General features: G+C 41.2%; 1 protein-coding gene across 1 annotated transcript in view; it reads left to right on the top strand.

Annotated features, from left to right (window-relative positions):
- DUSP22 (dual specificity phosphatase 22) overlaps positions 1 to 26,733 on the top strand; it is a 144,629-nt gene that overhangs the window by 78,710 nt on the left and 39,186 nt on the right. Inside the window, exon 4 of the mRNA XM_077492108.1 lies at positions 21,559 to 21,608. Within this exon, the coding sequence (XP_077348234.1) occupies positions 21,559 to 21,608 (50 nt within the window). The remainder of the gene's footprint in view (positions 1 to 21,558; positions 21,609 to 26,733) is intronic.

The following is a 26,733-nucleotide window of genomic DNA, read 5'->3' as shown; positions in this document are numbered from 1 at the left end:
GGCCAACATTTTTATGACTGTGTGTATGCAAGATGAGTTTGAGCCAACACCCTTCAGACAAAATCCATAGTTTTGTTGTCGGAAAGTCCGATCGTGTGTACATAAGATCGTAAGGATTTGGAATTCTCTTCGACAGGTGGTGGTCTCAGCGGGGAACATCAATAATTAAAAAAAACTATTAGATAAGCACCTGAACGACCACAACATGCAGGGATGTACAATGTAATACTGACACAAAAGCATACACAGGTTGGACTTGATGGACTTTTTTCAACCTCGCCTACTATGTAACTATGTGTAAAAATATGAATTTATTCTATGCCAATGCACAGATTGCTTAATTGTACATGTTATCAACCTATGGCAAGCAATGTTGTATACATGTTTTTTTTGTTTATTTTTAAAACATTTTTTACTCTAAAGCCATGTACACACGAGCAGAATGCCCGGCAGAAAAAGTCAGATGGAAGATTTTCTTTGTATATTCCGATCGTGTGTATGCCCCATCGGACTTTTTACATCGAAAATGCTGACAAACCTAGAAATAGAACATGTTCTAAATATTTCTGACGGAACTAATTCCTATTGGGAAAACCGCTGTATGCTGTTCTGACATACCAAAAAACGAAGCATGCTCTGAAGCAAGTATGATATGGAAGCTACTGGCTATTAAACTTCCTTTTTCTAGTCCCATCGTACGTGTTGTATGTCACCGCAATCTTACCGGTCGGAATTTGGTGCGATCGTGTGTATGCAAGACCGTTTCAGCGAAATTCCATCAGAACTCCGTCGGAAAAACCGTCAGTTTATTCTGACGGGAAAACCGGTCTTGTGTACACGGCATTAGTGTTTTACTTGATTTGTTGGTTGTTCATCATGGAAGCAGATAATACTGCTTTGTCTACAGTCAGCCAATAGAGGGAAAATCCAGAAATCTGTATATGTAATATGGTCATAAAACTATGCAACACAAAGCATATAAAAAGAAAATGAAAAGTCACACCATTCATGCTTTTATTTTTTCATTGCCCGCCCAAAGCAGGCCTTTCCTGTTAGTAATGTTTGTTGATCTGTTTACTGTACTAATAAGAATACTGTTTACCCACATTACCCAGCCTTCTCTCTGAACCCTACTAAGGACTGTGGGTATTTAATATGGCAGCATTACAGAATTGTCATATTAGAAATCTGTGCGATTTCATTATTTAGAAATATAAAAATGAGGTCCTCCTGATTTTCCAATCAGAAGTGCAGTGCATTCCAGTGGTTGTTTCAGACTCTAAACTCTTCTGGAAAGCTGTGTCTGCCATGAGTAGCGACCAGTCATAGAAATGATTGCAGCCGTGGCTTAGAAGTACATTAGACACAGACCACAACTGGAACTTTTTCGTGCAAATGATGTGCAACTTCAGGTAGAGTTGCATAATGAAGAGCTCCAGAATGGGGCTAAATGGAAACATTTTACTATGTGGATTATACTGGGGAGATTTGTGTGAATCAAAAGACTACAGATTTGCAAATCATTTTGCAAATGTACCATTTATACATGCATGCATGCATTTCAGCTGTTTACTGGGATTTGTGCTTTACATTTAGGAAATTACCGCTTTCTTTTTCACACACCATGGGAAACAGTGAGGCTAATATTCATTACCTGCTGGGTTATACTTCATCTCCAGGTGAATGGACACTGGTAGACCAAAGGTCTTTAGACAGGAAGTGATCCCCTATATTAACCATACAGGAAGTACTTCAGTTTTTTTTTACCAGTGTCTGCAAGGTAGATGGCACAGTTGTTTGAACTCTCTGAGCTCCAGGTCTCTAGTCCCACAAACGGTTCTTAAATAAATCAAGGGTTTTGACCGATCTGATCCATTTGACACAGGCTCTATATGCTTAGATAAATGGTACTCGAGCCTTGAAAGAAGACTCAAGATCCTGCGAGGTTTTGCCTGTAATGCGGCCTCCGGGCGCTGGACCCTGCGAAGTGGAATCCTGGACAACACAGAGCTAAGGTATTTCTGAAGGGTGTTATACAGGTCCAAGGGAGTGGACCCTAAACATAAAAGGTCATGGTTTATTTGTCTAGATCTGTAGAGATCCGAGGATCAGACTCCTTTTTTTGTTTTACCATAAGGACCCAAGAAAGGACAGGCAGCTTTCAGGGCTTCCATTGCCAATTGAGTCCATCAATTGCTCATTCAGGCCTATGGCCTTTTAGGGTGAGAGCTCATTCTAAATATACAAAAAAAAATTGCGCTAAAGGAAGTGAACTGCAGCCTCCCTGAAAAAACTCCAACAAAGTGGAGCCAGTAAAAACAAATATCTACAAAGGGCTGTTCTCTACACTATATAAAAGTGCATACGGTAAGTGCACGCATAAACAAATTACGTAAAAAAAAAAAAAAAAAGCAATAAAGAATTGATATGTGATGAATTATTGAACTATTTATTGAATTATTTACACCATATGATACACCAATTTTTCTTATTGATGCTGTCTTTGGATAATTATATATGTAGATATATGTATTCATTTGTATTGCACTATTCACTTTTATATTTCAGATTTTTTGCACTTTATCATTATTACGCACGTTGCACTTTTTTCTACAGTGGTTTACATCTGGTTGCTCACATGCACGTAGAAATTCTTTTGTTTTTTGTTTTTTTTACGTAATTTGTATATAGTGTACTTTGCACTTGTAAATAGTGTAGAGAACAGCGCCATCATCCCTTTGTAGATCTTTGTTGAGAGCTCAGTCTACCAGGGGTTTAGGAACCTCTTAGCTTTTCGCCATCCGGTATCTGTGCCTCCAATTTGTAAGGCTGCTACCTGGTCTTCAGTGCATATGTTCACAAAATTTTATCAAGTGGATGTTTGAGCAGCCGAGGACTCGGCCTTCGGCCGCGGTGTACTGCAGGCTGCCGTATAAGTGCTGATGGCTATTGTTTGTCTGGTTTCTCCCTCCCCTCAAGGCTATTGCTCTGGGACGTCCCAGCAGGAAATAGCCTAACACTGTGTCCCATGATGTATGATAAAGAAAATAGGATTTTTTTTTTTTATCATACTTACCTGTAAAATCCTTTTCTTTAACCACTTGCATACTGGGCACTTAAACCCCCACCCTTCCTATCCAGACCAATTTTCAGCTTTCAGCGCTGACGCATTTTGAATGACAGTTGTGCGGTCATACAACAGTGTACCCAAATGCCATTTTTATCTTTTTTTTTCCCCCACAAATAGAGCTTTCTTTTGGTGGTATTTAAACACCTCTGCAGTTTTTATTTTTTGTTAAAAAAAAAAATGTAAAGACCAATTTTTTATTTATTTTTATTTTGTTATAAAAATTATAAAACAGGTAATTTTTCTCCTTCATTAATGTATGCTGATGAGGCGGAACTGATGGGTGGCAGTGATGGGCACTTATCGGTTACACTGATAGGCAGCACTGCTAGGTGGCACAGATTGGCACCACTGGTGGGCATTGATAGGTGGCACTTGTGGGCATTGATAGGTGGCAATGGCAGGTGGCACAGATGAGGCATAATTGCCTCTTCCTCATCAATGTCCCTTGCAGATGAGCTGGTGATCGGCTTTTTTTTTTCTCCTCACGCTGTCAGGGTGAGAAGAAAAAAACGATTACTGAGCTTTTGTTTACATCATGTGATCAACTGCCATTGGCTGACAGCTGATCACATGATAAGGGGCCAGGACTGGTCCCTTACTCGGATCGGTGATCACCGGAGTCTGTGACTCGGGTGATCACAGCGCGCCCTGCAGGTGCACCCATCATATGACCGCACTGTGGCCGTCATTCGGCTATAGTGCGGATGGCAAGAGGTTAAATACATCATGGGACACATAGGTCCCTCCCCTCTTTTTGAGTATTCAGTGCTTGCTACAAAACTGAAGTACTTCCTGTATGGGAGGGGTTATATAGGGGATCACGTCCTGTCTAAAGACCTTTTGGTCTACCAGTGTCCATTCACCTGGAGATGAAGTATAACCCAGCAGTTAATGAATATTAGCCTAATTTTGTGTCACCATGATGTACTGAAAGAAAAGGATTTTACAGGTAAGTATGGCGAAAAAATCCTTTTTTTTTTTTTTTTTTTTTTTTTTTTTTTTTTTTTTTTACATTTTAGGCCTCATTCATGCTAATTGTGAAAAAAGCTGCTTTTAGGGGCATCTTGCATTTTTTTTTTTTTTAATGGCTCTAAAAGCCCCACTGTGTTAGCCTATGTGTCCATGCACACATAGGCATTTAGAGGCAGAAAAAAAAAACACTGCCATGTCCAGGGGCTGCAGCATTGTGGCATAAAATAAAATGCTTATGAACGTGCCTAAACATGCATTAACGCTAAACCTGGCAAGTGCTTGAGAATTTTAGTTCATTTCAATGGTTAGAATAAATTATTATTCTTGCCAATGAAATGAATTAAGGCCAAAGTGCTTCATGTGCCTAAATGCATCTAGACGCGCTTACATGCATGAAATGTTTATTCTGCCAAAGCACTGTTGGCAGGAGGAAAGGTGTTTAGGAGAGCTGGAGAAGTAAGGGTTAAATGTTCCCGTATTGCGCTTCCGGAGCACCTTTCAGGCACTTTGGAAGCTCTGCCCATTAATTTTAATGGGCAGGGAGGTTTGGGAGCGGTGTAACCACTCCAAAGGTACTGCTTGCAGGACTTTTTTTTTCCCCCATCCTGCAAGCGCACACCACCCCAGTGTGAAAGCACTTGGGCTTTCACAGTGGGGAGGCATGAGAGGCAGTTTTTAAGTGCTTTACAGGAGCTATTTTTAGAGCTAAAGCACCTGAAAAGCGCCTCAGTGTCTGAGTCTTTGGCTGGACATACCCTATGCAATTTTCTTATTCAATTTCCTTTAGATTTACCTTCAACTATGTAGTACAAGTGTATGTACTACCTGATTGCATACAAATTGAAAGTGTTTAGGTTTGACGACCTATTACATTTCGGTAAATCTAAGGGCTCATACACACAGGACGATTTAAAAATCCCTACGCTACAGCAGTGCTAAAAAAAATAGCGTTTTTTGGCGTTGGCGTTTTTCTGCATTTTTTAATTAACCACTTGCAGACCGGACCATTTTGCTGGTCAAAGACCAGACCACTTTTTGCGACTCGGCACTGCGTCGCTTTAACTGACAATTGCGCGGTTGTGCGACATGGCTCCCAAACAAAATTGACGTCCTTTTTTTCCCACAAATAGAGCTTTCTTTTGGTGGTATTTAATCACCTCTGCGGTTTTTATTTTTTGCGCTATAAACAAAAATAGAGCGACAATTTTGAAAAAAACGCATTATTTTTTACTTTTTGTTATAATAAATCCCCAAAAATATATAAAAAAACTTTTTTTCCCTCAGTTTAGGCCGATACGTATTCTTCTACATATTTTTGGTAAAAAAAAAATCGCAATAAGCGATTATTGATTGTTTTGCGCAAAAGTTATAGCGTTTACAAAATAGGGATAGTTTTATAGCATTTTTATTAATAATTTTTTATTATTTTTTTTTTTTTACTAGTAATGGCGGCGATCAGCGATTTTTATTGTGACTGCGACATTGTCGGGGACCCATCGGACATTTTTGACACATTTTTGGGACCATTGTCATTTATACAGTAATCACTGCTATATAAATGCAGTGATTTCTGTGTAAATGACACTGGCAGTGAAAGGGTTAACCAGTGGGTGGCAGTGTAGGGGTTAAGTGTTCCTAGGGGTGTGTTACTAACTGTGGGGGGGGTTGGGCTTTCATTTAGTGAACACTGAGCTCTGCTCCAATCACATGGAGCAGAGATCAGCGTCACTAGTTGCTAGGCAGAATGGAGAAATGTTGTTTACACAGCATTTCCTCCATTCGGCCGCTCCGTGAGACGATCGCGGGGATGCCCGCGGCAATCGAGTCCACGGGTCCCGCGACTGGACTCACGGGGGTCCCGACCAGCACGGGAGCGCGCCGCCGGCGGCGCGCTCCCGATGGCAGGGCGGCATTGAATATTGGACGTACCTGTACGCCAATATGCCTGCCCGTGCCATTCTGTCGACGTACATTGTCGTGCGCTGGTCGGGAAGTGGTTAAAAACACTCATAAAAAAAAAATGCTAAACACGCTTAGCCATGTTTTTCGTTTTTACTGCTCCTGGAAGCACAGCCTGTCGTGTGGTTGTTTTTTTTTTTTTTTTTTACCTACTGCCCCTAAACACTTATGCCATGGACACATAGGCTAACATGGAGGAGCTTTTAGAGACAAGTTAAAAAAAAAAAAAAAAAAGTCAAATGCCTCTAACATCAGCTGTAAAAACATCCTGTGTGCATGAGCCCTAAAGGAAAATGTAATAATGTATGGCTACTCCAAAGTAAAGGGCTTTGCAAAAGTATTCACCCCCTTGGCATTTTTCCTGTTTTGTTGCCTCACAACCTGGAATTAACATGGAATGTTTGAGGATTTGCATAATTTGATTTACAGAACATGCCCACAACTTAAGTTTTTTTTTTCTTTTTAATTATACAGCAAACAAATAGGATAAAATAACAGAAAGTCGATATGCATAGCTATTCACCCTCCTAAAGTCAATACTTTATAGAGCCACCTTTTGCAGCTATCACAGCTCCAGGTCGTTTTGGATAAGTCTCTATGAGTTTGCCACATCTTACCACTGGGATTTTTTCCCATTCCTCCTTGCAAAACTGCTCCAGCTCCTTCAAGTTGGATGGTTTGTGATTGTGAATAGCAATCTTTAAGTCTGACCACAGATTTTCTGTTGGATTGAGGTCTGGGCTTGACTAGGCCAGTGATGGAGAACCTTGACACCCCAGATGTTTTGGAACAATATTTTCCATGTTGCTCATGCACTCTGCAGTGTAGGTGAGCATCATGGGAAATATAGTTCCAAAACATCTGGGGTGCCAAGGTTTGCTATCACTGGTCTAGGCCATTCCAACACATCTGTCATAGCCTCAAATCACACACAGAGTGGTACAGGTTTTGCTCAAGAATATCCCTGTATTTAGCACCATCCATCTTTCCCTCAACTGTGACCAGTTTCCCAGTCCCGACTGGGATCTTATTCTTTGAGTGATGTGATGTGTTGGGTTTGTGCCAGACATAGCGTTTTCTTTGATGGCCAAATAGTTGAATTTTAGCCTCATCGGACCAGAGCACCTTCCTCCATACATTTTGGGAGTCTTCCACATGCCTTTTCACAAACTCAAAACGTGCCATTTTTTGTTTTTTGCTGAAAGTAATGCCTTTCTTCTGGCCACTCTGTCATAAAGCCCAACTCTATGGAGCGTACGGCTTATTTTCATCCTATGTACATATATTCCAGTCTCTGCTGTGGAACGCTGGAGCTCCTCCAGGGTTACCTTAGGTCTCCGTGCTGCGTCTCTGATTAATACCCTGCTTGCTCGGTCCGTGAGTTTTGGTGTGCTGCCGTATCTTGGCAGGTTTGCTGTTGTGCCATGTTCTTTCCATTTGGTTATGATAGATTTGATGGTGCTCCTAGGGATCATCAAACATTTGGATATTTTTTATAACAACCCTGACTTGTACTTCTCAACAACATTGTCCCTTACTTGTTTGGAGAGTTCCTTGGTGTTCATGGCAGTGTTTGGTTAGTGGTGCCTCTTGCTTAGGTGTTGCAGCCTTTGGGGCCTTTCAGAAAGGTGTGTATATGTAATGACAGATCATGCGACACTTTGTACACCGGTGGCATATTTTCACTAATTATGTGACTTCTGAAGGTAATTGGCTGCACCAGAGCTTTTTTATGGGCTTTATAACAAAAGGGGTAAATTCATACACACATGGCAATTATCAGTTTATAGTTTCTGAAAAATTGTTTTATTTATATATTTTTCTAATTTTACTTCACCAACTTAGACTATTATGTTCTGATACATCACATATAATTCAGATTAAAAAAAAAAACATTGAACTAAAGGCTGTAATATAACAAAATTGGTAAAAAGCTAAGGGGGTGAATACTTTTGCAAGGCAATGTATATGCATTAACCCCTTCAGTAATCAGTTTATGCACAATAACCCCTTAGCGACCCATGTATGTACATGGGCCCCTTGGTAATAAGTCTTAGTGTATGTACAATAACCCCTCAATAGTCAGTCTTCCACTTATGCACTTTAACCCCTCAGTGACCAGTGTATACATAGTAACCTTTTAGTGACTAGTGTGTGGTGTATGTACTTTTAGTCCTTGTTGGCCAGGCTACAATTCATGCACATTAAGCCCTCAGGGACCAGGGTCCAGTGTACATGCAATAATTCCTTGACCAAGAGTCTCCAGTATAGGTGCATTAATGTGACCCTGTCAGTACCCTAGAAAAAACTGTCATGTCCTTGCAAAATAGAAGGGCTATTATACAAACCTATTTTTGTCCCTAACATTATCCATGTTGGTATTTTGCTTGTTAATTAAAACTTGCTCCATATAAGTGTTTTAAAGTTAATATTTTTTTTTTTTTTTGGATAATGCATATAAGGTTAGAACTCCTGACAGGTTTGAAATGCATAAGTTGTTAGAAAATGTAGGTTTCTTTTTTTTATAGTTACAGGGACAGGAAATGGTGGTACCAAAAATCCAATACAAATCTTAAAGTGGTGTTGCGCCCCCCCCCCCCCTTCAAAATTTAAGTCATACTGTAGCTGCTGACATTTAAAATTAGGACACTTAGCTGTCCTGGAATCCAGTGATGTCAGCACTTCAGTCAATGTTTCAATCGGCTGTCGGGTGCTGCCATTGCCGTGGCTTCACAGCCGGGTCCCTATTGCACTTGCGCAAAGCACGCTGAGCTCTCACTCGCTCTGGCAGCAGGGGCAGGAGGAGGGGGCTGAATGTGTGACGTACTTTACCGCAGAAAGGTACGATGGAAGAGGGAATAGGGTACCAAATAGGGTGCCAAAAGCAGGTACCCCCCCATGAAAAGGTGCCAAATGTGGCACTGGAGGAGGGGAGGAATCGGATAACCCACTTTTGGGTGGAACTCCGCTTTAAAAAAGTTTAACCCTTCCCCAATCTATCTAAAATGAAGCCCTGGTTCACACTGCTGTGAATTGTAATGCAACTTGAGAGTTCAAAGTCATATGCAAGCCGTGATGAAGTTGCACAGATAATTTGGATTCAAAAGCCGTGCCATTGTGAACAAGGGCTAAAATGTCTCATGTTAAAGCAGAACTAAACCCTCCTATTGTTTTCAGCCAAGGAAGCTGCAATCTTGGCCTCTGTTTGATCTTCAACTGCCATGATGGTGCACATGTGATCATTTATGACATCAGTCATTTGATGGTTTGACACTTTGGTTGAGGACACAAGCAAATTTGAGTCGGCAATGGCAGCATTCCAGGAATGTAACTGTTTTTTGAAAGTGTTACATCGATGGGTTTCGTACTTCTTAAAATATCAGATAGCTTTGTTGGCATACTAGGAACTTGCTCTTGACCTCTATGTTCTTTGTGTCTATGCCATTAGAAAGTACTTGTTGCCAGCACAGTACTCTACTGAATAAAGCTTGCCTATTATATTATTGAGCAACAGAAGAAAGATATGTTTAAGCAGGACTGGATTCATTATTTTACACAGTAGCACTGTGCCTATAGGTTGCAGTGGACAAAGGCTTCTCCATGTATGGTTAGTTGATACAGTTTTTATTCTATCATGAGAAGAAACAGTCCTTCCATAAAAGTTGATTTTCACAAAGTTCTATGCCATTTATGACCAGTAAAACCAAAAAAAAAAAACTCTTGAATAATAGTTGATCTTAGCAGAGGGTTGTTGTTTTGGATATCAAGGTGCCTACAGGCTCCAATGATGTGAAAAATGTCCTGCTTACACCTATTCAATGACAATATCATCACGCTAAAGATAAAGTAAAATGGATTCTTTGTGGTCATGATACTGGACTTTCTGAAGTCATACTTGTTGAGAAGTGCAGCACAAGCAGATGTATAACTCTTATAATGGCTTGGAGGGCATCCTCCAGACTTTCAGAGTTCCCACAACTAACCACTAACAGTTTTCATACTGCCAACTTGTTTACACAGAAATTGCAATGTCCTTGAAAAGTTATTTTAATCCCCTGTTGATGGTAAAAGTCAGCTATGGTTTGACAAACCTGAAAGGACTGGCCAGGTGCAAACAGTGATTTGCATATAACAGAACAGAATAAACTTTCGGGTGAACACTGAGGTAACACGTATTGTTACAAATTTTCCTGGAAATCATCCATAATCGCACGCATGGTTTCTACAAAACATCATAATAAAATTACCTGTATAGTTATGTAAATGTGTTTTTTGTTTTAGGTGGGGGGAAGGGAGGAGTATAGCACAGTACAGTACTTTCGTATAGAGTTCTATGGGGCCATGTACGAGTTTGTCAGATAAATAAACCTATTCTAGGAGAAGACACATTATGGGAAAATATAGCTGTTACAACCAAATTTGGTTTCCAATTAAGGTTTTAATATAAAAACAAACTTCTTTTTACAGCGATTTGTTTAATAAGCTCTACAATATTAATCGGGTTGGACTCTGACATTAATACGTGTTTGACATTTGTAGCCATCCGATACTTTTCCATACATTTTTAAGGCTAATTCGTGAATTTATGCAGACATTTGTAATGCCTGCAAGGGCATTTTGAAGGAACAATCCCTTCTAAAAATGAATAGTTGTCCAATTCCTATATGTAGTAACATACTGCATGTATAATGGCTGAAAGATATTGTGAACGCAGAAATGAGCTTTCTACAATGCATACCAAGGTCCATTTAAAACGAGCTGCAATGGCACAGGAAACTACTCTTTTGGCTGCAGGCAAACCTTATCTCCCGCCACGTCTCTCCAACCACCTCTAATTCATCACTCCCATGGAAAGATTAACAAAAAATTGCCCTTTTACTAAATCCATGGTCTAGAGATGACCCAGCCCCAGGTCTTTTCTTTATTTATTTTTTGGTGTAAAGGAAGCATGGTCCTTCCTATGGGCTGTCTAATGTTGGGAGCCTCACTGGATCCAGAAGATGGTTTCTTCAAAAGGGAACTGACTTGGACCAGCAATTGCAGGCACATCTGCAGTGTTGGATTACTAGCCCCCCGTCCCCAAAAAAAGAGCTGGTGAGCAACGTGGGTGGTATAGATGAGGATCAGTACAAGATGCTTCATAAAGTAAAAAAAAAAAATATTTTGCACAGACATGGGCTTTAAAACGGAACTTACCCTTTTGGGTGGAACTCCACTTTAAATTCACCCTTTAAGAGAGTCAGTTATGATTTTATTCATGTGGGGAACTGAGCATGCGATCTTTAGTTCTAATATTTCAGCCCTAATTACGTCAGATGTAATTTAATTTTGTTTAAGCAAGCTTTAATCTGGCCATATGTGGATTAAAATTCACTTTGTTCCTGCTGAATTTCTATCCATTTAGCCATTTGCGTTTTGCTATCTAGTGATCATCACCCGAACTGAATGGTTGGTATGTTTTTGCTTGATCATCACTTGCAACCATTCGGCTGCAGCGCTGTTCAGTGTTTTCTGGCACCCACTGCCAGAATACCATAGCACAGCAGGTGATTCCCCGTTCACCGTGAATGGGGGAATCGGTTATGTTTATTTTTATTTTTTTTATCAGCTGGCTGGCTGACAAGCGAACCATACATTTTTTTTTTTTTTTTTAAAAACACTTTACCTGGAGTATCAGTAATTCAGAAGTTACCTTAAGTCCTAGGCCCATGTCAGACTAGCGATTTTGTGCAAGCTAGAGAAGCTTGTTATTTAATGGAGCTGCTGATGAACATGACAGTGATTTGTAGCTTAATATAGACGCGCCTTGTAGTGCGCTATAGCAGTAACTCTAGCTAGCTAGTCGCCAGAGAAAATAAGCAGAGATTTGTAGTTCCATCTGATCTCTGCTACAAAGATGACAATGTGAGATGATGACCGTGGTTGCCCATTTGCAGACCTCATATGCTCTGTGCTTAGAAGATGGGACTAGTGGTTGAGGTCAGGCAGCTCAGTGGTCATCAACCCTGTCCTCAGGGCCCACTAACAGGCCAGGTTTGCAAGATAACTGAAATACATCACAGGTGATATCATTTGTTGCTTAGTGATTGCAGTATTCTAGTCTGCATCTCCCCAAGGTAATGCATAAAACCTGGCCTGTTAGTGGGCCCTGAAGACAGGGTTGATGACCACTGAGGCAGCTTACAGTTTGAGCATATTTCCCACTTTAGGTGACATCTGTTTTTCTGATTGCTTTAGCAATACTAATTCCTATATTTTCAATCCTGATGGGGTCTTTTTAACGTATCCAAAAAATGAAGGGCCAGTTTAACTTGTACAACCAATGCTTATGCTTATAACCATACATATTTTAATTTAGTTTTCATTTTAAGTTTTTTTGTTTTATGGGATAAAACCCAGAAAGTTCAATCACTGTTCAATATTTTGTCAGAATTTCAAAAGCTTAATTACTCCAATTCCTAACCATCAAAACTAGATAAAGTATCTCCTGAAACCAAAAATCAGCCAAACCGATACAGTGAGAACTTGAAAAACTAGAACAACTTATAAGATTTCCCAATTGTCAAAGATTGAAACAAGCGAGAGTTAAATGTCTAAAACAAAATCAGTTTTCTGTAAAGCGTGATGGAAGGAGTCGGTGAATGAACTGCTCACAAGCACCTTTTCCATCTATGCTGAATATTTCTGTGGGAAGAGTACATCATTGGAATGGCTGACCAACAACCATATCAAATGTTACCACTGTTACAGCATATGTCACTGGGAATATGGGTGATGAGATCTAAACTACAGAAACCACTCGGTTATAATTAATATAATTACTGTGGCTACATTTAGTAATCATTTACTTCAACTGAGAGGCAATGGTTTAAATCACGCTTTTCAAACCCCTTTTTTTATTTATAGCTGCTGTTTGTCTCATGTTAAATGATCATCATACATTTTAATGTCCTTAGAGCACATATATACTTCGACTTGGCTAACACTTTGGGAATGTTCTGGCTGCTAGATATCTTTATATGGGCAGTACTGTGGTGTAGTGGTTAGCACTTTCATCTAGCAGCAAAAAGGGTCACTGGTTCAAATCACGACCACGACACCATCTGCTTGGATTTTTCATGTTCTTCCTGTGCTTGCGTGGGTTTCCTCCGGGTACCCCAGTTTTCCCCTGCACGCTAACGACGTGCTGGTAGGTTAATCAGATCCTGTCTAAATTGGCCCTAGTATATGTATGAATGTGAGTTAGGGACCTTAGGTTGTAAGCTCCTTGGGGGTAGGGACTGATGTGAATGTACAATGTATATGTAAAGCTCTGCGTAAATTGACAGCGCTATACAAGTACCTGAAATAAATAAATATCAATTTCTACTATTGATGATGAAGTAATGGGACATTCATATTCTATTAATGTTTGAATTGAAGACAGTAAGTGGTAGGTCTTTATTATAGGTTTACTCTCTTATAAAGAAGGCCATCATAGCTTCTTGTTGTTGATGTTCCCAAATTGTGTTCACACTTGATAGTATACATGGAAATAAAAGGTTGGCTTAAATTTGGATGGCATCGCTTCACTGCTTCATCAAACTGTGTAGATATTCTTTTTATATTTTTTTTTGAACAACTGTGTATCTCTGCAAAGAATTTGTTTTTTTTTTATATACCTAAATGTAATAATCAACAAAAGCTTTATTTATAAGTCTGTTTTTGAGGAATTTTTGAGAAGAAAACCGCTTGTCCAAAAATGACTTGTGCCAGCTTTGTGTATTCATGTGTGTGCACTGTAGCAAGTAATAAATATGCAGAATGTTGCGTGTGTGTGTGTGTATATATGTACATATGTATATATATATGTATGTATGTATGTGTGTGTATATATGTATATATATACCGTATTTTTCTTACTATAAGGCGCACGTAAAAGCCTAAATTTTCTCACAAAATCGACCGTGCGCCTTATAATCCGGTGCGCCTTATATATGACCTGTTGACATCGCTGGAGTTCTTTGCTTAATGCACCCGGAATGATGGCAAGCACCGAATTAGTTTCCTTCACTTGGGCTTTAACAGTATCTGTCAGATGGGCGCGCATGGAGTCACAGATCAATAGGGATGGAGATTCGTGGAAAAAGCCACCCGGTCTCTTACTGTAAACCGACGTACCGTAAACCTCTCTCAGGTTGTTCTACTGCGTGACTGATAGCGATGAGTTTGAAATCCGCTTCGTAAGCATGTCTCTTAACAGGAGCCATTTTTGGGGCAGCGGGTATACCGTAGAAAATGAACGAATGAATGCGCACACCTCCTGACTAAGATGGCCGTAATGCCCAATCCAAGCAGTGCAGCTTCGTGGGATTACCAAAGCTAGGAAGCTGCACTGCTTGGATCGGGCATTACGGCCATCTTAGTCAGGAGGTGTGCGCATTCATTCGTTCATTTTCTACGGTATACCCGCTGCCCCAAAAATGGCTCCTGTTAAGAGACATGCTTATGATGCGGATTTCAAACTGAAGGCTATCAGTCATGCAGTAGAGCATGGAAATAGAGTAGCTGCGAGAGAATTCAACATTAATGAATCAATGGTACGGAAGTGGAGGAAGCAAGAAGATGCCCTGCGCCAGGTAAAGAAGACCAAACTGAGTTTCCGAGGAAACAAAGCAAGATGGCCACAGTTGGAGGACAAAATTGAACAGTGGGTTATTGAACAGAGAACCGCAGGTAGAAGTGTCTCTACTGTCTCTATTCGACTCAAAGCAACAGCGATCACACGCGACATGGAGATCAACGACTTTCGAGGAGGTCCCTCTTGGTGCTTCCGTTTCATGAAAAGGCGGAATCTCTCTATCCGCACAAGAACCACTATGTCACAGCAACTGCCAAAGGATTACGAAGAAAAGCTGGCCATTTTCCGTACCTACTGCAAGAACAAGATCAATGAACAGAAGATCCGACCAGAGCACATCACCAACATGGACGAGGTCCCCCTTACCTTTGATATCCCTGTAAACCGTACTGTCGAGAGAACAGGGACCAGTACGGTATCTATACGCACTACAGGAAACGAGAAGTCATCCTTCACTGTAGTTCTCGGTTGCCAGGCTAATGGCCAGAAACTACCACCCATGGTAATTTTCAAGAGGAAGACTCTGCCAAAAGAAAAGTTTCCGGTTGGCATCATCATCAAGGCTAACCCGAAGGGCTGGATGGACGAGGAGAAGATGAGTGAGTGGCTGAGAGAGGTTTACGTCAAGAGACCGGGTGGCCTTTTCCACGAATCTCCATCCCTATTGGTCTGTGACTCCATGCGCGCCCATCTGACAGATACTGTCAAAGCCCAAGTGAAGAAAACTAATTCGGTGCTTGCCATCATTCCGGGTGGATTAACCAAAGAACTGCAGCCACTAGATATAGGTGTCAACAGGTCATTTAAAGTTAAATTGCGAGCTGCGTGGGAGCATTGGATGACAGAAGGCGAACACACATTCACCAACACAGGGAGGCAACGCCGGGCGAGTTACGCCACTATCTGCCAGTGGATCGTGGATGCCTGGGCGAAGGTATCAGTCACCAGTGTAATCCGAGCTTTCAAGAAGTCCGGAATTATCACTGAACAGCTAAGTACCGGTACCGATGACAGCAACGAGACTGACTCGGATACTGATGAGAATGATGAGAGGGATACGGGCGTGCTTGATGCCGAAATCGCCCAATTGTTAAACTCAGACACTGAAGATGAAGAATTTGATGGATTTGCGGGAGAAGAATAAAGTGAGTGTCTGTCTGGTTTTGTACGGTATTCACCGGTAACTGAACAGTGTTAAGAGTTATTGAAGAATAAAGTGAAAAAGTGAGTGTCTGGTTTTGTATTTAACTGAACAGTGTTAAGAGTTATTGTTATAGACCATTTTATGGTTATTGCTAAAGAGTTGAATAAAATTTGACTTACAGTACCGCATCCGAGTTGTGTTTCATTAAATGCGCCTTATAATCCAGTGCGCCTTATAGTCCGATGCGCCTTATATATGGAAATATCCATTTTATCAGCCGGTCGTTGCTAGTGCGCCTTATAATCCGGTGCGCCTTATAGTCCGAAAAATACGGTATATATATATATATATATATATATATATATAAAATGTGCTCTGTGTGTGTGTATAATAATCTCTTCATTCCTTGAATTTTTGTAGTAAACTTTTGTCCAGTTTTATTTGCATAATCAGCTGTAATGCTTATTTTATATAAATGTTTTTTTCCAGTGTAAATATTCTCTGTATTGCCCTATTCTTGTTTTGTCATTTTAATAAATGGACTAAAGCAATTGATTTCCTATATTTAGGAAGCATTTTAATTTAGATATTTTGTTAGAAAGCTCTTGTTACAGGATAGGCTACCCTTTTATTTTATTTTTTTATTTTTTTTAGACCTGTACAGCATATCTAGTAATCTTTAAAATATGACTCCACTTTTGTTGAGATCAGTAATCCCCTGGGTGATGGGTTTACATTGCAATGCTTATTGGGAAAAATCAGTGAGCCATTCATTGAAGCAGGAAAGGACACTGAAATTAGATTGAAAAGCAGAGGTCATTTTTAATGACATTAAATTACAATATGGCTCTTACAGCAGTTGTATGTGCTGTAATTATTTTACAGATGTTGAGTTTTGCTTTACAGCAAATACCATTAGTACTGTATCATTGTAGTGAGATGACTCACAATTATTAAACTAAACAAGATATGGAGAAGAAAGTAACACAATAAACAGAGAGCAGAAGGGTTTGGACCACAAGTTTTCAGAAAAAGGAGTTTGAATTCTGCCTTCCATTCTATTGATGTCAGGTCTGGAAATCTGACATACAATAAATCATAGCTGTAGCTACAGTTTGCCCCCCCCCCCCCCCCCCCACCACATTTTTTTTTTTCAATGCTGATTGCAATTTTCAGATCCATTTATCATTTTCTTCTTCAGTGGATTATAATTTACAAATCTGGAGATATATCCAAAAGACACCACATTAATTAAATTTGGAAAAATAAATATATACTAATAAATGATTCTTGTCTTTTTAAAGAACATTTCAAGTGGCACAATATCTAAATGTTTAAGCATATAAACTACAAAGTCTTTTACATATTCATTTGGATATGGGTTACCAGCCAAAGTGCATTCAATATACAGTATGTGGCTGTGAAGTGATTTGATTAGTATTCTTTAGCAAACACTACTACTATATAAAATATAGAACAACGCTAGTGCTTTTGTGGTCATCCCGTAGTCTGTTAGTGTGGTTGATTTACTATATGAGTAGAGGTTGTTTTGCAAAGTTTATGTTCACTTAACTTCGTAAATAAGGTAAAGTTCTGTTCATTGTGAAACCCAATCGTGGCCAAGAAAAATGTTAAAAATTTGATTTTTGTTTGCACTGGATTGTGGTAATTAAACCAAAAAAGAGCTTAATTTATTCACTTAGTGAGCATCGTCTATGCGGCTGATCCGTGCAGCAGATCTACTACTATGGATAACCTCACAGCTGCCAGGTTCTTCTGCCACAGCACCTGTTTTTCATGTGAAACAAAATCTCTCGTTATAGCTCAGCATGTTTCACATAAGCTACTTTTTCTTCTCTCGACATTCAACTTTCGAGTTTCATATGAAACAGCTGGCTTAGTTTTAAAGTTATTTCCTAGTTATTCAATTTGAAGCGTCTTTTTTTTAAATTGTTGGTAGATTGTCTTGAATATACAGTACAATGAAGTTCTTGAAAAGTAATTGTGTTTGCAAATTAAATTCAGCCTTCTGCAAAGGGAAGCAGGGGGATGTTTGCGTTGTAATGTCCTTATGCGCAGTATATTCATACCTCCCAACTTCAAGATTTGAGAAAGAGGGATAGTTTTGGATGGAAAAGGACGCGTGGAGTGTTCTGTGATGAAAATGAGCATGGCTAATTTGCTCTAAATATTGGGCCTGGCTTAGGCTTGTAGGCTTGTACACGAGCCTACACTGGCAGTTACTAAACTGGAATTTAGGAGCTTTGGGCGTTTTTTTATTTATTTTTTGACAAAGCTTCTCAACTCAACTCCATAAAAGCCTATGTGTCAATGTAGAGTTCAGGATCTGCCGTGTTTAGGTGAGCTTCAACACTTTGACCACCGGCCGTGGCAAAAACGTTCTGCATTTTGTTTTTTTCCAGCAGCCATGGTAACTGTAGTACATAAAGCCTAAAAGGAGCATGAGATAAATACTCTGAGCCTACATACTGTATACACTCTACACAGTCTTCAGTCCATGTACTAACACAATATTCCATAAATACAATACTGTGTGAGCCTCACTTACATAAACCCAAAGGATGAAAAGTTACAGAGCTAGAGAGCCAACGCTTTGTCAGAGCATACTTTAAAAAATGTCAATAGTGGCAGATTGCACAGCAGTAAATGCCGTATATATTGGCGTATAACACGAGGCGGCGTAAAACGTGCATTCCCAAGTTTAGGAGGGAATTTTAAGGAAAAATATATTTAAATGGCCATCAATGCAACACTATCAGTGTCCATCTGCAGCCTTGTCATTGCAGCCTTGCCCAGTGCCTTTGCAGCCTTGCCCAGCCGCTGATTATTTAAAATTGGCGCCGATCCCTGCTGGAGAGGAGCGAGCGGCACATACAGTTGTTGCGGACAGGGGGGGACCTGTGGTCATAATGAATGGGGGTAGGGCAGCCCCCCTCGTGATGTGTACCCACAGCAACCAATAGAGACTAACTGTACATACAGCACTGTTTTTACATCACACAAGTTTGCCTTCTTCAATACACCTCATCCATCTGCCTAAACAATATCAACAATTGCATGTGCAGCTGTTCCATGTCATTCTAAACATGCTATGTAATAGTTTTTTATCACACTTTTGTTCATTGCCTGTGAGTGTAGGCACCGAGATGTGCTAGTATCACAGCTGGATCTCTACTAGTCTACAGCACTACACAAACGTTCAGAAACACAGCCTGGATCTGTGGGAGACAGGATTTTGAAATCTGGCATGGTTGGAAGTCAGGAGTATGCACCCCAAGGAGGAATGCAATGCACCAATGTTATTCCTCCAGCTCATCTCTGGATGGACATATCATAGTGAGCTGGAGAATTAATAAGTCATGCAGATCCTCTCCTTGGCTTTTAGTATACAGCGGGGATATGCAATTAGCGGACCTCCAGCTGTTGCATAACTACAAGTCCCATATGGCTTAGCAAGAAACTGACGGCCACAAGCATGACACCCAGAGGCAGGGGCATGATGGGACTTGTAGTTTTGCAACAGCTGGAGGTCCACTAATTGCATATCTCTGGTATACAGTATTGTTGCCAGCACTGTTGTACTGCAATATTCAAAAAAAAACTAAAAGCCTTTTGTAATGTGGCTATGTGCAAGCAGCAATAGTATGTGCATTGTCAAGGCATAACTTTGGGCTGTAATCATTTTTTTTTTCATATGACACCAGGTCTTTGGCATGCTAATTTGTACTGGGCACTGCAAGACAGTGGGAAATTTTGTAGTTGTTAGTATGGCCACCATTACTTTGTTTTTGTATTAATCTTGGCAGTACATTGAAGGGTTACAAAACCTTTTAAACCTTAAAATGACTAACCAAATATGAAAAAACATCTTTCTAGGTGTGTACTATGGAGACAGATATCATTAAAGCAGATCAAAACTAAATTACTAAAATTGTATATCATCTTCAAAATGTAACAAAAAGGGCCATTTCAAACATATTTTCAATACTCCTACACTTTCAATTATGAACATTTATATGTTACTTTCCTATGTAATGACAGAGAAACTCTCTCACCCTTTTAGTCAGAAGAGTTTACTATTATCCAATTTAAAATTTTGGTAAAGACTAGTAATTGCTTGCTGTGTTTTATTACATGTTCCGTTCTTTTGGTTTTGTACATTTATTCTGCACACTTGAATTTGACACCACAGATTTAATACTTACATTTGGAATGTACCGGTAGCTTAGTTTTCAATGGCTTTCTCAATTTCTTTTGCACAGCTAGATGTAGAATTTTTTCAACAGCTAGTAATCAGACCGTACGCCTACAAAGTATATGCAATGGACACAAGCTGTGTGCTTTAATGTCAGTACGATCAGGGTTTGGCTAATTCGTTTAACACAGCACTTAATGATTTCAGAGTGTGCGTTCTGCTGGGAAGGAGGTGAGAATGAGGCCATTCTCCTTTACACCCTGGATCTGGGTCTCCCCCCTCCACTTTGTTCAGCAGGGATTTCCCAACTAAGTCATCAGATTTCTCATCAATACTTGTTCCACTAACAAAAGTGTAAACATGAAACTAATACATTTCAAAGAAAAGTGTTGCGAGTAAATAGTTGCTGACTTTGCTTTCTGAAAATGCTAGTTGTCTGGCTGCCATACTTATCTGCTTGCATCGCATACCCAGAACGTATACAACATGCAGACAAGGACTTTGGATTTACTTTCGTTATCCTGATCTGCATACTTTTTGTAGGTCAGTGACTGTACATTAAGGGGCACTTCACACTACATGCAGTCCAGTGCGTTTTTTTGTGGTGTGAACCAGCCCTATAACTAGTGGGTCAACTGGAATTTTCAGGATGTCAGCCCCCCCCCCCCCCCCCAATTTATCTGGATGGCATAATTTATTTCAAACTACCCCAGTGTTTTGAGGTTTTATTGTTTCAGTGATGTTATTTCCATATGTAGGCAGTTGTGACTTTTATTGCACACACACACACACACACACACACACACACACACACACACACACACACACACACACACACACACACACACACACACACACACACACACACACACACACACAGTTCAATATATGTAATGCTTTAGAGGACTGTCAGAAACTGCAGACCTGATGGAGCAAATGAGGGTCAGGGTGTGTGCACCCTATTACATTTTTGGCTAGTGATAGGGTGCAGAAGACAATAGGAATTTATTTTTATTTTTTAAGGAGTCCCCTTTACGGGGGCTTTGGTGAAATATCAGGAGGACAACTCTCCATCTCCTTCAGCTTTCGCTTTAGCTGAACACATACTTTTTCCTATCACTGTATTTTTGGGATGTTTTTGTTTAAATAAAAAAAATTAATAAATAAAAAAATTTATGAAAATAAAAAAAGCCGCCGAGAGCGGCCGAATGTGGACGAAAATAGCCGAGAACGGCCGAATATACCCGAGAACGGCCGATAATACCTGAAAGCCGCTGAGAGCCGCAGAGAAGGTTAGGAAAGGAAGGGGATCGGCATATAACACGCACCCCCGATCTCCCCCTGATTTTATGGGGAAAAAGTGTGCGTTATACGCCGATAAATACGGTATATTGATGTGTTCCCTATTAATGAGCTTCCAAAAAATGCGATTGTGCAGTTCAGCATGTTGTAGTAGTCTTACAAAAAAGTACACTTTTATTTATTTCTCTATTCAAATTATACAATTTTCTCTCCAGGGCCTGAAGTATCTTTGCATTCCAGCATCTGATTCACCAAACCAAAACTTGTAAGTAAGCTTTTCTTCTATTCTTCATGTGGACAATATAATATGCACGTTATTTGTGTGGCCTCAAAAAAAAAAAAAAAAAGACAGTTGGCATGCAACTGGTATTTAAATACTTATCGGATTAAAAAAAAAAAAAAAAAAAAAAACGGATGTATGGACTTAAGGTAGAACAATTGGCAAAACCTTTTTTTATTTATTTTTTTGTCATTTTTTTTTTTTCATTTTGGATAAGTAAGAGAGGGTTATAACCCCTGTCAGATTTGTTTTCGTTATCTGTGTCCCATTGCAGAGATTTCCCTTCATCTCCTGTCCCATAGCCAAACAGGAAGTGAAGGTGAATCTCAGGAAATATAGGGAATTCCTTGGGGACACCTAGGTCACCAGAACTAGTGTCCCTATTGGAGGATTTCCCCCCTGTTACTTTTCTGGGGAGAACCAAAAACTTGTGATTTACTTTTACTTTCAATGATAATTGGAAACAGGACACATAAAGAGTGTGAATCTCCTTAATGGGGACACAGACAGCAATCAAAACTGACAAGTGTTCTAATTCCACTCTATTCAAGACTTAAAAAAAAAAGTTTTGCCGTTAGTTATACTTTAATGACCATATTCAGCAAATAACCACTAAATATGCCATACAATCCACAGGGCATGAGCTGTAATCCAGAAAGATCGTAAGTTTAATGATATGTTGCATGTAATCAAGACATGCGTAAAAACCATGGTAGAAATTAAAATATCCTGCATCGCAAATATGTCAACCTCCTTTAGTGTAATGCCACTCAAAAATTAATTACAACGTTTATGAGAAGCATATATGTTGAAGACTTTGTGATGACAGGCATATGTCACAAAATCAGCAATTCAATGTGAATCCCAATGACATCCTTATTCTGAGCAGTCACAAAAAGCTTTAGCCGGTATACTCGGGCATCAATGGCGTCCCTCCACATACATCCCAGGGTCATCAGCTTACACTGTTCCTTTAAAAAGCTTTGGTTTGATCTCCAGCAACGCCAAGTGGCTGCAGTATAGTCTTGGCTGACCACCTGTTGCTCCCCAGGTCGGCCCTGGGATGTATGTGGAGAGACACCATTGATGCCTGAGTATACCATCTAAAGCGTTCTGTGACCTCTCTGAGGAAGGGGGTCATTGGGATTCAGTAAGCCTTGCATCCTGCCACTATTTATGGTGACGGGTGGACACAGTTGGCACTTTTTTGAGGAACAAGGAAGTTTATTAATCTCACACATTTGAAGGAGAGCATTTTGGTTTGCTGGAATTCTGGGACTATTTCTGATCACCATCTATATGCTCTGGGCATTGATTTTTTTTTTTCTTTTCATATATACAGTGGGGAAAATAAAGTAAGATCTCCTGCTGATTTTGTAAGTTTGCCTACTTACAAAGAAATGAAGGGTCTATAATTTTTATCATAGCTGTATTTTAAATGATAGAGACAGAATATCAACCAAAAATAGAAAAATAAATAAATAACTCATAATACAAAATGTTATAGATTGAGTTGCAGTTTAGTGAGCAAAATAAGTATTTGTTCCCCAAGCAAAACATGACTTGGTGGAGAAACCCTTGTTGGCAAGCACAGATGTAAGACGTTTCTTGTAGTCAGTGACCAGGTTTGCACACATCTCAGGAGGGATTTTGGTCCACTTTTTTTTTTTTTCTTCTCTAAATCCTTCAAGTTTTTGTAATGCTTCATTATTTAAAAAAAACCAAACAAACAAAAAAAAGAAACCCATTATACTTGCCACCTCTGAGCTTTGCACAGAGTAGTCCTGCCCCCCCACGGTGCTTCTGGCTCCTCTTCTTCTCAAGTGCCCCCACAAAGAGATACTTTTCATGGGGGGCACTTGTGTGGGCATGCTCCCGAGTTCTGCTGCTGCGTCCATTTGCGCAGACAGCAGGACTCAGCCCCACCCCCAGCTCCCTTGTCACTGGATTTGATTGTCTGCTATCTATCCAATGAGGACCTGAGACAGCGGCTGGAGCTGCTGTGCTCAGCCCCGTCACTGGAACGATCAGGCTCAGGTAAGAAAAAGAGGGGGTTTGGAGGGGATGCTTCAGCACAAGAGGTTTTTCACCTTAAAGCGGGGTTCCACCCTAAAGTGGAACCTCCGCTGATCGGATCCCCCCCCCCTCCGGTGTCACAATTGGCACCTTTCAGGGGGAGGGGGGTGGAGATACCTGTCAAAGACAGGTATTTACACCCACTTCCGGCATAGACTCCCGTGGGAGTCTACGCCATTTCCTGTCCTGCCGCGCTGTCTGCTAGGACACACACGGGTCTCAGAGACAGCGCGGAGAATTCCTATTGCGCGGCGCGACTCGCGCATGCGCAGTAGGGAACCGGGAAGTGAAGCCGATTCGCTTCACTTCCTGATTCCCTCACCTAGAATGGTGGCGGCAGCAGCCGAGGGATCGATCGGCCTCGGCATCGCTGGAACCTGAGACAGGTGAGTGTCCATTTATTAAAAGTCATCAGCTGTAGTATTTATAGCTGCTGGCTTTTAATATTTTTTTATTTTTTTTTGGTGGAATCCCTCTTTAATGTATAGAATAAACAGGAGGGCTGGGGGTTGGGACTTTGAATGAAGCAAGCAGGTGTAAAACATTTACATTTATTGGAAAATCAGTGGTAAATGCATGAGGGTAATCATGAGTACGCCAAGAAAACCAATATATTCCATTGAATGGATAAACATGCAGCAATAACAATTGACCACTAAAAATACAAATCACATGTTATAAGTGATCATTGAGTAAGTAAAACATATAGTTGGCATATAGTAGCTCTATGCATTTTGTGGATTCATCCACTCTTCAGGAGCATGCACGTGGAAAACTGAATGCTGTAGTATAATAGTAACAAGAATATCTGTAAGGTCTGACCCTGTCACAGAAAGGAGGAGATTAAATTAAGTAATTAGAAGTAATATTGCCTAGGATAAACCCCCCCAAAACCACTCTCAAAAGTACTTACATTATCTGTATCTATGCAGTAGCAATGTGCCAACATGAATCAGAATAACTCCATAGGGGTATCACTGGTGGGAGCCGAGGTGGTTAACCAGTTGCCGACCGCCGCACGCCGATGTACGTCGGTAGAATGGCACGGGCAGGCATAAGGACATACATGTACGTCCCTTGCCTCCCGCGGGTCGGGGGCCCGATCGGGCCCCCGCCCGGTGCCTGCGGCGGTCGGTTTTCGTCCAGGAGCGATCCGGGACGAGGGGGCGGCCATTCATTCATGGCCACCCCCTCGCGATCGCTCCCGACGAATAGAAATCCCCGGTGACATCACTTCCTCTCCTGTAATGTAAACACAGGAGAGGAAGTGATGTATTCTCTCCTCCGTGTCGGTATTTTTCGTTCCGACACGGAGGAGAGCGGATCGGTGAGTTGCACCAACACTCTACACACACAGTAGAACATGCCAGGCACACTCACACCCCCCCTTTACCCCCGATCACCCCCCCCAATTACCCCTGCCCCCCAGTCACAGTGACACCAATGTCATTTTTTTTTTTTTTTTGCATTGGTGTCATTTGTGACTGTAATAACTGTTAGGGCAGTTAGAGTTAGCCCCCTTTAGTTCTAATGTACCCCCCTAACCCCCCCAATAAAGGTTTAACCCCGTGATCACCCCCCGTCGCCAGTGTCACTAAGGCTGGGTTCACATTGCAGCGGTTTATGAGAACGAATGTGATTCGCACCGCACTGCAGTGCAAATCACATCCGATCTCTGTGCGATTCGAGTTCAGCCATTCGCCGCACCCGCCGCAAATTCGCACGGGACCCTTTTTTTGGCCCGCAGCAGAATCGGATCGCATGGGTGTTCACACCATGCGATCAGAGTTTGCAGATCGCACTGCGATATGCGAACTGATCTGGGGGTGTCAGTAACATTTCACTGACACTCCCAGCAGTTCGCATAGGGCAGTGTGAACTGCCGCCGGGAGGCATGCGATGCGGGAACCCGCCGCGGATTCGCGGCGTTTCCGCATCGCTCCAGTGTGAACCCAGCCTAATAAGCAATCATTTTTCTGATCGCCGTATTAGTGTCACAGGTGACGCTAGTTAGGCAGGTAGGTATTTAGGTTCGCCGCAGCTTTTTATAGCGCCAGGGACCCCCATATACTACCGCATAAAGCCCCCTGATTGCCCCCTAGTTAACCCTTTCACCAGTGATCACCATATAACTGTTACAGGTGACGCTGGTTGGTTAGTTATTTTTTTATAGTTTCAGGGCACCCGCAATTTATTACCTAATAAAGGTTTAACCCCCTGATCACCCGGCGGGTGTCATTTGTGACTAATAACTGTTAGGGCAGTTAGGGTTAGCCCCCTTTAGTTCTAAGGTACCCCCCTAACCCCCCCAATAAAGGTTTAACCCCGTGATCACCCCCCGTCGCCAGTGTCACTAAGGCTGGGTTCACATTGCAGCGGTTTATGAGAACGGATGTGATTCGCACTGCACTGCAAATCACATCCGATCTCTGTGCGATTCGAGTTCAGCCATTCGCCGCACCCGCCGCAAATTCGCACGGAACCCTTTTTTTGGCCCGCAGCAGAATCGGATCGCATGGGTGTTCACACCATGCGATCCGAGTTTGCAGATCGCACTGCGATATGCGAACTGATCTGGGGGTGTCAGTAACATTTCACTGACACTCCCAGCAGTTCGCATAGGGCAGTGTGAACTGCCGCCGGGAAGCATGCGATGCGGGAACCCGCCGCGCATTCGTGGCGTTCCCGCATCGCTCCAGTGTGAACCCAGCCTAATAAGCGATCGTTTTTCTGATCGCTGTATTAGTGTCACAGGTGACGCTAGTTAGGCAGGTAGGTATTTAGGTTCGCTGCAGCTTTTTATAGCGCCAGGGACCCCCATATACTACCGCATAAAGCCCCCTAATTGCCCCCTAGTTAACCCTTTCACCAGTGATCACCATATAACTGTTACAGGTGACGCTGGTTGGTTAGTTATTTTTTTATAGTTTCAGGGCACCCGCCATTTATTACCTAGTCTCACTAGTGTACCCCTAAATTTAGGGGTGTCTACTTTCCAAAATGGGGTCATTTGGGGGGGGGGTTTGTGCCATCT

The sequence above is a fragment of the Lithobates pipiens genome, unplaced genomic scaffold (assembly GCF_037356315.1).
Source record: "Lithobates pipiens isolate NorthernLeopardFrog02 unplaced genomic scaffold, aLitPip1_a1.2 Scaffold_19, whole genome shotgun sequence".
Lineage (NCBI taxonomy): Eukaryota > Metazoa > Chordata > Amphibia > Anura > Ranidae > Lithobates > Lithobates pipiens.
The sequence above is the reverse complement of the archived record's forward strand: the minus strand, read 5'-3'. Positions and strand labels throughout refer to the sequence as shown.